Genomic DNA, 12,032 nt, shown 5'->3' on the forward strand with positions numbered 1-12,032 from the left:
TTATAGGCAATTGTCCCGTGAATTGGGTACCACATGTTCAATGTTATATAAGTAAATAGTGCATGGGTTTTTTCCCTAGAGGGGTGTCATAACTTTTGACCTTTCTATGAAAAATATAATGTTAATAGTCTATTAAAGGACAAACGGTATACAAACTGCAATGGCAGCCACGTACAATGAGAATGATAAGGACAGTACTTATAAGCCAAATATTCATTAAAAAGTATAAAAAGCAATAAAGTAATACATTCAAAGCATACCAACAAGATCCCACTCTCCATTAGAGATATATTCAGAAATGTCAGCTTCTATCATCTGTAGATCCAGAGACCATCCTCCATAGGTCCAAGATCCAAACTTCAGTTTACATTTCTGAATATCAAAAGGAAACCAGCGAACATCTATGTAGCATGAGCTTTTGAATATTCCTACGGACACATAAAGTAAAGAGAATGTTAAGTTCCAGAGCAGCTCCTACTTATAGAAAAGTTATTACAAGCATGTTTTATATTAATTTTAAAAGGACATATCGAACAGGGAAATATTTTTGCCAAAAGAAGATATTGGGCACATTTCTATGCATGAAGAACAGACTATTTGCTAGTCTTCATCCACTGGCTCTCAGACACTTGGTACCAAATTTGTTAATAGAAAGGGACCCTTTATGATATCCACAAGAAAAAGGGGTATGGTATTTGAAAGGGGTGTTCATGATAGTTAAGCTAGCTGTGAAGGACAGATGCCTCCTCCACTCACATTCTCCACTTCTAGTCAGGTTTATCTGCATTTCAAGGAACTGTCAATTTCTGGGCCTGGACTGATTTCTCATAATAATGACCCACAGAACTTGCCATATGGACTTCCATATTCTTTGGCTTGTTTTCTTACCACCTGTTTGGCTCTTAAATCTGTACTACATTGTCCTCTTGGTTTTGACCTGTATTTGTACCACCAATTTTTTGTGTTTGTTTATCCTCTTTTCCATTTCTGTGTTTCACTTTGATGCAGTTGACACATACCTTCTAGGATAGGATAGGCAAGCAGGTATGGCAGTGATGGCCAACCTTTTGAGCTTGGCATGTCAAAATTCATAACAGAAATTAGTGTTACTCTATACTGTGTATTCTGGCATCAAGGAGACTATTTGGTAGCTGCTTTAAGATAATAGCCGGGGTGTACGGATCACACTTGCCCTGGATGACTCTGCTACCCCTCCTGTAGTCACTGGAATGGACCTTGGTTCAGCTGCTGACAGGGCAACTATGGGACACAGTTATAGTACTCCCAGCTGTCTGAGCGAAGTCCACAACAGACCTCATCAGCATCCAATAGCATGGCAACTCTCCTTTTTTGCACTGACTGAGGCTATCTTACCTCCATTGGTAAAGGTCTCTGCACCACACTCTCAACAGAAGAGTTGTTCCCCCTCCAGATGCTCTGAGTGTGATGTGAGTTAGAAAAAAGTCTCAAGAGGTTGGGACAGCTGGGTTAGTGTAGCTTTGGGTTCACTGTTCAAGTCTGTACTTTCCCATTTTATCTTATTGTCTGTTCCAAAGCAGCAGCATCACAATGTATTACAGTTTCTGCCCATATGAAATCTGGTGATATCACATCCATGTGATATACAGTAGTATACCAGGAAAACACTGTAGAAATACTGTTAAGAATGCAAACTTCATTTTGTTGTCTGCATGCTTTTCACAGACAACCATAAGACTTCTTTCATTCTTTCCTGGTGGCTAACCATCCACTGGAAATCTGAAAAAACTTTTATATCCAATATACTGTAAATTGTTTCTCAATCATTCCGTGTAATTTCACAAAATTGCACGAACATCACTTATTTTCATGGAAGCAAACGTTAAGTGCTTCTTAAGGAAAAACTGCCATCATTTTCTAGTGCTGTATACAGTCTTCCATAACTAGAGGCTATGGACCCTTCCAGAATGTCTTTGCATTACTAAAACTATCAGGGTCTTCTAGTTATATCATATGCAATTGACAAATAACATGTATAGCCATCAGTGTAGGACAGTACACATTTTTTACTCTTTCTGTTCTTTCGGTTAAATCGTTTTTATAAGATGACTATATGTTTCTATGTAACAAAAGGTGTATCAACAGTGGTAGCAGCCCACAGTCTTAGGGGGCTCAGGCACCCGACTTTGTATGGCATTGTATTTATAAAACAGTCCACATCTTCCAAAGTACACGGCATGAATTGTCAGGACAGATAAGCAATGTTGACGCTAAAGTAAGCAGTGAATAATAAGGGGGCACCAGAGCAGCATTTATAAATATTTATTTTTAATTATTTCATTTAATAACCTTTAACCAATTTATATTTCATATATTAGCTATTTTGTGGATACCAACAGAAAATGATAGATATGTCCAGCACAAATGACCTGTCTGCTCCCTTAGATTCATATCATGGCTAAGCAACAAGTGACATAAAAACTCAAGAATCATAATACTCTTACAGGGACAAGTATACAATGGGGGGTTAAGCATGTCGATGTACAAAAGGGTCCTGCATGTAAGAGAAACCAATGTCACCCTAAAGCCGGTTCAGGACACAACATGACACGATCAAGATGAAAAATGATAATTGTCATCTCACCTGGCGGTAAATACTGGCAATGTCCAGAAGAGTTCACTAGTACATTAGTATGAAATGAAGCATCAAATCTTTCATCTGCGCTACAAAATAAAACATAAAGAGTGAGAAAGTGGCAAGCAGTGATTATAAATCAATATATTACAAGCTGAAGCTGTCTCTTCACATCTAAGACTTGTTAAACGTGTGATTGAATAGCATCATTCTTCACCTATAATCACATGTCATTTACCATGTATTACCTACAGATTTCCTGTCTCTGTTGTCATTTTCAATGATGGGTGTTGTTAAGAAATACAATTTAGCTGGATTAAAGTATTTTTCATGTACACAGGCACACAGGGTTTAGCTACAGAAAATAATTGATCCATTTCCCACTGCTAAACTTTCAGAATAAAAGTGCCGGTTATAATAAAATAAACTGTGATAAATAAAATAATTTTGTCTGCTCTTATGTTTGATCATAGGAAGAAGCTTTGTTACAGCTTTTAGGCTAATATTTGCATCAATACTAGAGACTGATTAATGAAAATATGTGGAGGCCAACTCTAGGAACAATATGCAACCATAGGGTTTATACCGCATGTACATGTGCCCTTTGTCTATACAATAGGGTAGATACTACCCTGTGCTAGTGGGGAGAACATCTCCATAATAAAACTTCTATGAGTAAAGTCAAAATATATTTCTGTTGTTTTTAAACATAGACCTAAATATACTTCCAGGCGAGCACGTGGCCGGGTGCGGGAGATAAGAGGATTAAGTGAACCTCACCACTCACTTTTCCATTGAAAGCTAAGCGGATGGGTGCCATTGACCTCTATGGGGGATTTGATCTGGTTGCAAATTGTGCACTGTCAGGATTCCAGGGTAGTGGACCCACTGTACCACCACGGACAATAAAGTAAGGTGATACCGTGTTTCCCCAATTGTAAGACACCCCCGAAAGTAGGACGTAGCGGGGGTGTAAGGGTGGATGTCTAATGTAAGACGTAGCCCGAAAGTTAGACGTAGCAAATTGTACGGTACCTGCTTCAGGACCATGGACAGCAGGGGGAGCCGGGAGCGGAGGAAGGATTGGTGGCTGCTGGCGGCAGTCTGATGTCGGCCGGCAGGGGCGGGAGCACGATGAAGGTTCTGGGAGCGGAGGGGTGGAAAGCGGAGGTACTGTATGGGGGGGGGGGGCGTATTGATTGGAGCCGGCCTAAGAGTGGGCGGGAGCTTGATGCCGGCATACAGAAACACGCAGCCTCTGTGCCCTCATGTGCAGCCTCCGATTGGACCAGTGGCTCCTGCACGAGGAAGAAGAAGCCACACCTCTACCCAGCACCGCAGAGGAATTGATCCGATCGCCATTACGGTACCAGGTGCTGTAACCCTATTGATGGGAGATGTGTGGGATACTGTATGGGGCTGTAACCCTATGGGAGATGTGTGGGATACTGTATGGGGCTGCAACCCTATGGGAGATGTGTGGGATACTGTATGGGGCTGTAACCCTATGGGAGATGTGTGGGATACTGTGGTTTTTATGGTTAAAAAAAAATCAACATTTTTTTTTCCAATATAAAATATACCCCGAAAGTAAGACATAGTGGGACTTTTGAGGGTAAAAAGAATGTAAGACACTGTCTTACTTTCGGGGAAACATGGTACCTGGGAGTGGAGTCTAAGTGGCACCCGGTTTTCGACCAGAGCCCACCGCAAAGCGGGTTGGACTTGCTGTGGCGTGGTACCACCAGGTCCCTCCAGAGACACGACTTTGTCCGTGGTGGCGAGGTGGGCAAGGTGAGTCATCAGGTAGAAGGATCGTCAGGAACAGGCAGGAGGTCGAGACAGGCAGCACAGGATCAATGTCAAAGGCAAGGCAGGAGGTCAGGGCAGGCAACGGTGTCAGGAACAGAACCAAGGTCACAACAGGAAATCAAGATTAGCGCACAGGGCATGGAACACAGCTTTCTCTGAGGCATAGAAGCACAAAGATCTGGCAGGGAAACAGGAAGGGGGCAGAAATTTAAAATAATGGGCAGCCAGCCAGTGGCAATTATTGGTGCGCTGGCGGGGACGCATGCCTGGGCAGCTGGAGCCATTGCCTGATCATGGCAAGGTGAGACAGACAGCCATGGGGGTCTTAGAGAGCGGAGAGGGGCACAGGTGAGCCTGCGACCCGGGACATGGGTCGCAGGAGCACCTGTGACATGCGCCCATATTACCGGTCACCATGCTGTCGTGTGAGAGGGGCCTTAGTTAAACTAATACAGATCTGTCCAAGGGTCCTTTGTATGTTAATATTCACATTAGAAAAATACAGTAACTTGGACTGTAGGCCCAGGAATTATAGTGTGCAAATATATTGGTGGCAAAGGGCACAGCAAATTGTCAAATGAGTTATATTGATAATTGTGTATCATAATAACAGTATAAAGTATAAAGAGCTTTCCAGCATAATGTGACAGATAATATCACAATTACATTTAGAATTCATAAAGAAGTCAAGCAAGAGAGAACTGGACAGATGTTATCAAGGATGTATGACATATACTTGTTAGAACATTATCTGGAAAGCTTCAAATGAAAAGGTCAGTGCTTTGCCACCCCTGAAGGGCATTATCTTGCTGATGATAATGCTACAAAAACCAAGTCTTGGAAGGCTAATTCAATACAGTAATTATCCTGATTCACAATGAGTCCATTACGTGTGGGAAAATTAAATAGAAGTTTGAACATTGGCCCGGACTGAAAATATCCATGATCTACTTTTACTAATTATTTGTTAGTAGCAGTCTGGATGTGGTCCTAATCTCTAGAAGATACTGCAGTGTTCCATCAGAGAGTAAATCTAAAGACAGCCTTCTTATTAGATTTTCAAATTACTTATAGATCTGTAATCTAGATATGTTACTAAGGGAAGAATTAAAGAAAAAATATGGTCAATTTAAAAGGCAGGTTTATTTTCACATAATGGGCAGTAAAACATATGGCACATTTAACTGTGTGCTAAGAGGATGGATGCACTGCCAGACTGCAGTCATAAAAATCTAAATATAAGGTGCTTTAAGAGCTGTCATATTATTGATATGGTGCACTGTCAATTTGCCTTCATCAGTATTGAGAAGGGGAAAACAACCCCTTTCATAAACTTTGTTAAAGGGATTTTACAGGACTATAATATTGATGGTCTATCTTTCAATGAAAAAGCACAGCAAAATACGGTCTGTAACTTTGCCTATTTACAGCAGTTGACTGTAGTTCAGGCCAATGCAAGCAGATATACAGTATAATGAAGGGATATGGGATTTTCTAAAGCCCTGTAACCCCTTCAGGCAGCTAATGGCAGGGATTATTTAAATAATTCCTATAAAGAACATTTAAATATTCAACCTTATAAACTCATCAATAGCAAAAGGAGGGCTATTGTGCTATTAATCACCTAATAACATGCAATGGCCAGTAGGAAATACACTCACCGGCCACTTTATTAGGTACACCATGCTAGTAACGGGTTGGACCCCCTTTTGCCTTCAGAACTGCCTCAATTCTTCGTGGCATAGATTCAACAAGGTGTTGGAAGCATTCCTCAGAGATTTTGGTCCATATTGACATGATGGCATCACACAGTTGCTGCAGATTTGTCGGCTGCACATCCATGATGCGAATCTCCCGTTCCACCACATCCCAAAGATGTTCTATTGGATTGAGATCTGGTGACTGTGGAGGCCATTTGAGTACAGTGAACTCATTGTCATGTTCAAGAAACCAGTCTGAGATGATTCCAGCTTTATGACATGGCGCATTATCCTGCTGAAAGTAGCCATCAGATGTTGGGTACATTGTGGTCATAAAGGGATGGACATGGTCAGCAACAATACTCAGGTAGACTGTGGCATTGCAACGATGCTCAATTGGTACCAAGGGGCCCAAAGAGTGCCAAGAAAATATTCCCCACACCATGACACCACCACCACCAGCCTGAACCGTTGATACAAGGCAGGATGGATCCATGCTTTGAAAATCCCAGTAGATCAGCAGTTTCTGAAATACTCAGACCAGCCCTTCTGGCACCAACAACCATGCCACGTTCAAAGGCACTCAAATCACTTTTCTTCCCCATACTGATGCTCGGTTTGAACTGCAGGAGATTGTCTTGACCATGTCTACATGCCTAACACAGGTTAACTGTGTTAACGAGCAGTTGGACAGGTGTACCTAATAAAGTGGCCTGTGAGTGTATACATTTCTTTTATCAAATGTTGTTTAACTCCTTAACGCTCTGCGCCGTAGCTCTACGGCGCAGAGGTATAAGGGATGTATGAAGAGGGCTCACGGGCTGAGTCCTCTTCATACAGAGGTGGGGGTTTTTGCATTTTGCACAAAACCCCCACCGCTAATAACCGCGGTCGGTGCTAGCACCGATCGCGGCTATTAACCCCCTAAACGCCGCCGGCAAAGTCGCCGGCGGCGTTTAAAAGACGGCGGCGCGCGGGCGCCGCCATCTTTTTTTCGATCGCCACGCCCCCGAACGTCATCGGGGGGCGGCGATCGGTTACCATGGTAGCCTCGGGTCTTCTTTTGACACGAGGCTACATGGTTTATGCAGGTTCGTTACAATGAGCCAGTGGCTCATTGTAATGTATAACCTGCAAAAATGCCATATATTGCAATACTGTAGTATTGCAGTATATGGTAGGAGCGATCTGACCATCTAGGGTTAATGTACCCTAGATGGTCTAAAAGATAGTGAAAAAAAAAAGAAAAAAAAAAGTTTAAAAAATAAAAAAAATTAATAAAATATTAAAAGTTCAAATCACCCCCCTTTCCCTAGAACGGATATAAAACATAACAAACAGTAAAAATCACAGACATATTAGGTATCGCCGCGTCCCAAAATGCCCGATCTATCAAAATATAAAAACGGTTACGGCCGGCGGTGACCTCCGAGGCGGGAAATGGCGCCCAAATGTCCGAAATGTGACTTTTACACCTTTTTACATAACATAAAAAATGAAATAAAAAATGATCAAAATGTCGCACAGACCTCAAAATGATAGCAATGAAAACGTCGCCTCATTTCGCAAAAAATGACCCCTCACACATCTCCGTGCGCCAAAGTATGAAAAAGTTATTAGCGTCAGAAGATGGCAAAAAATTTTTTTTCTTTTTTGTACACATTCGTTTAATTTTTGAAAATGTAATAAAACACAATAAAACCTATATAAATTTGGTATCACCGCGATCGCACCGAACCAAAGAATAAAGTAGGCGTGTTATTTGGAGCGAAGAGTGAAAGTCGTAAAAACTGAGCCCACAAGAACGGGACGCACGTGCGGTTTTTTTTCAATTTTTCCACATTTGGAATTTTTTTTCAGCTTCGCAGTACACGGCATGTTAAAATAAATAACATTACGGGAAAGTAAAATTTGTTACGCACAAAATAAGCCCTCACACAGGTCTGTACACGGAAAAATGAAAAAGTTATGGATTTTTGAAGTTGGAGAGCGAGAAATGAGGCGAAAAACCCTCCGTCCTTAAGGGGTTAAAGAAATGTCACCTGGTCCTGCAGAAATTAAATAGATGCCTTTGATAAGACCCCCAATGCTGGAGTTATTGATCACTTCTAATTTCAATATAGTTGCAAAATTATGTAAAAATGACATTTTAGGCATTTGGGCGCTATTTTCCTTTACAAGTTTCACCACTATTTATAGTTATCTCTTTATAGCTTCCCTTCCTTGGTTGAACTTGATGGACATGTGTCTTTTTTAAACCGTATAAACTATGATACTATAAAATATATTGATAGATTGGGACTTTTGGGATGCGGCGATACCTAAAATGTTTATGATTTTTATTGTTTATTTTTATATTACTTCTAGGAAAAGTGGGTAAACATTTTCTTACTATTTTTTAGACCCCCCTGGGTACTTTAACCCTAGGGGTTATTATTGATCCTACCATATATTACCATACTACAGTATAACAGTATATAGCATTTTTTGCACGTGATCTGTCACAATTTGCCACCAGAACATCGCAACACATCTACTTAAGTGACAATTCCTGCTACACAAGTACTTCAGATGCTGCCTGGTCTGGTACAGCTCCTGACTCTCATGGCGACGGAACACTTCCTGATGATGTCACAGGGATTGTCAATCACCAGGGCTGTGTTTATAGGGGATGTATCTCTAGGAACACAGCCTAAATACACTCTATATAATGCCACAGCCTACAGGCACTGGCCATAAGCCTTACAAGCTGGGTCTTTAAATACAGCGCCCACTCAAAAGCAGAGGTGGTAGGGTACAAATACATATATAGTATGCAGATTTAAGGCCCTAAATAAATTAAGAAGAAAGACAGCAGTCTCAAAATATCACTCCTATGTTTCTGGTGGGTGCAGTGCATGTATGAGCGCACCACCCATGAGGCAACTTGATGGAGGGGGCGGCATCTTGGGGTAGCGCTGCCCCCACTCCATAAAATACTAATTGGCCACGACCCAAGAACACCCAGGTCGCGGCCAGTGAATTTGCATGTTAAAAAAAAACACAATGGGGCAGATTTATCAAGATGTCTGAAAGTCAGAATATTTCTAGTTGCCCATGGCAACCAATCACAGCTCCCCTTTAAAGTATTCATGAGCACTGGTAAAATGAAATATTATGACTTTCAGACAGCTTAACATAAATCTAAATCAGACATAAATCTGCCCCAATATCCTCACCTTTGGCTTCTTCTCCCTGCCGCTCCATCTTCTTTCCGGCCTCGGTGCACAAATCATGATGTCACACAGTGTCGCAGCTGGGTGACATCATAGTTGCGTGCACGCGGGCCGGGGGAAAGACAGGGCCGCGGGCTGGGAAGAAGATGGCGCGCCAGGGAGAAGAAGCTGAAGGTGAGGATATCCTGTTTTTTTTTATTTTAAGGGGCCCTGCTGTAGACATTACATTAAAGGGGGAGGGGGCACTGCAGGATACGTTCCATTACAGGGGGACTCTACAGGGACATACAATTTAAGGGGGAACTCTGCAGCGGACATTACATTAAAGGGGGGTTCTGCAGTGGACATTTCATTAAAGGGGGATTCTGCAGTGGACATTTCATTAAAGGGGGGTTCTGCAGTGGACATTACATTCAAGGGGGTCTCTGCTGTGGACATTTCATCAAAGGAGAACTCTGCGGTGGACATTACATGAAGGGGGGCTCTGCCATGGACATTATATTAAAGGGGGGCTATACAAATACGGGTATTATAATGTCCCCTTCTTTTTAGAAAAACAGAAAAAGGAGCACTATCAGGAGGGGCTGGAGGAAAGGGGGCTTTTTGGACTGAGAGCTGGCACATTATATGGCTTCTCTATCAATTCTGTGATCTGTGGGTTCCCAAATTCATTTTGACCACTAAGCACAGTATATAACTCTTTGACCTTTCAGGAGGAGGGGAGGGCGTGTTTCTAAAATTCGCCTCAGGCAGCAGAGAGATTGGGTACACCCCTGGTTGCATGCCACAGATTATTCTGGTGCAAGGATCCAGAATGTAGACAAACGTTTGTAGATCAAAATTTACATAAAATCTGATTATGTGTCTTTACCTAAGGCTTTAGTTAAGTGAATATATGCTTGACAAATCTGTGTTGTAAAACTACTGTAAATGGCCTTACACATTTACAAGTTTGTAAAAAAAAATTTTAATTAACAAATAAAATGAACATCTTCCTCTTTAAATGAATTTTGCATAATGAGCACATAATATTTTAATAGCATGTTTCAATCACTGTCAAGGCACATATAAATCCTAGCAATTTGCTTCTGAGTGCTCTATGTATTAATTAAGCATTAATTGATTTCTTGTGTCATAGCTTTAATTAAGCCAGCACAAACATTTCACATGCACATTGCTTGCTGGGCTTATGCTGCCCTGGGCATTGTTTGTGAATATGCTAATTAGTAATTGGTCTTTGCACATTACTGTATGTTCCCCTGTCCATTATCCCTCCATTACAATAAATGTAAATAATTAATTCTAGCATTCAGGTAAATAAAGTTAATATATATATATATATATATATATATATATATATATATATATATATATAAATATATATATATATATAGTGACTTCAATATATATATTGTAGGGGTTCAGCTTACTGGGAAGAGAAAAGACAGTTCACAGAGATAGATTCATACATGCAAACTGAAGCGTCTTCAAATCTTTATTATCGATTGTAGTCACAGGCCCAACATGTACAGGCTCATAATGAGTAATAAATTAAAATACACTAGCTAAGACAGTGGGGCTCATTTACTAAGGGTGCGCGGACCACACAAACGTTGGATATTCCGACGATAACCATTTTGCTCCGCATTTAAAAGGGGATTGTGGCACACGCAATAGGATTTTGGCGCATCGGCGCCGGCTTTCACTCGACACAAATTGGGGGGCGGGCCATCAAACGATCCGACGGATTCGGACTGAGTGCGGGATTTAGCATTTAAATTGTGTCGCAAGACAATGCACTTATATGCACCAGGAAGAAGAAGGTGAACTCCAGCAGACCTCAGCGGGGAAGCGACACATGCAGGATATCGGGCGCACATTCTTGGTTGGACCGCCCGGAACGGGGATCGCCACAGGACTGGGTAACTAAGCGTGCCCCAGTAGCTTTCCCTCTCTAGCTACTAGACATGGAAAATAAAGCAATGACAGTCTGCACCTTCAGGCTGTCTTTACTCAGCACAACCTCCAGCTTTGGTGCAGCTAGGATTTATCAAGCCCTGGTATAGGTGCCGGCTAATGGGTGAAAAACCTGGCGGCAACATACATGCCATTGATGTTCTTTCCAGCCCCTGCCTTACTATATATATATATATATATACTCACCGGCCACTTTATTAGGTACACTCTCCAACTGCTCCTTAACACTTAATTTCTAATCAGCCAATCACAAGGCGACAACTCAGTGCATTTAGGCATGTACACATGGTCAAGACAAACTCCTGCAGTTCAAACTGAGCATCAGTATGGGGAAGAAAGGTGATTTGAGTGCCTTTGAACGTGGCATGGTTGTTGGTGCCAGAAGGGCTGGTCTGAGTATTTCAGAAACTGCTGATCTACTGGGATTTTCACGCACAACCATCTCTAGGGTTTACAGAGAATGGTCCGAAAAAGAAAAAACATCCAGTGAGCGGCAGTTCTGTGGGTGGAAATGCCTTGTTGATGCCAGAGGTCAGAGGAGAATGGGCAGACTGGTTCGAGCTGATAGAAAGGCAACTGTGACTCAAATCGCCACCCGTTACAACCAAGGTAGGCAGAAGAGCATCTCTGAATGCACAGTACGTCGAACTTTGAGGCAGATGGGCTACAGCAGCAGAAGACCACACTGGGTGTCACTCCTTTCAGCTAAGAACT

At 41.9% G+C, this 12,032-nt stretch overlaps 1 protein-coding gene across 3 annotated transcripts in view; it reads right to left on the reverse strand.

Annotated features, from left to right (window-relative positions):
• Positions 1–12,032, reverse strand: part of LOC140127418 (neuronal acetylcholine receptor subunit alpha-7) — a 144,261-nt gene that overhangs the window by 16,401 nt on the left and 115,828 nt on the right. Inside the window, exons 1-3 of one of the 3 annotated variants that reach the window (XM_072148096.1) lie at positions 8,693–8,738; positions 2,624–2,703; positions 261–428 (exon numbers count right to left, since the gene is read on the reverse strand). In XM_072148096.1, coding sequence (XP_072004197.1) covers positions 261–315 — 55 coding nt within the window. In that variant the 5' untranslated portion in view covers positions 316–428; positions 2,624–2,703; positions 8,693–8,738. Of the gene's footprint in view, positions 1–260; positions 429–2,623; positions 2,704–8,692; positions 8,739–12,032 lie in introns of those variants that run through there. The other 2 variants (XM_072148095.1, XM_072148094.1) reach the window with 2 other exon arrangements.

The sequence above is a fragment of the Engystomops pustulosus genome, chromosome 4 (genome assembly GCF_040894005.1).
Source record: "Engystomops pustulosus chromosome 4, aEngPut4.maternal, whole genome shotgun sequence".
NCBI classification, from domain to species: Eukaryota; Metazoa; Chordata; class Amphibia; order Anura; family Leptodactylidae; genus Engystomops; species Engystomops pustulosus.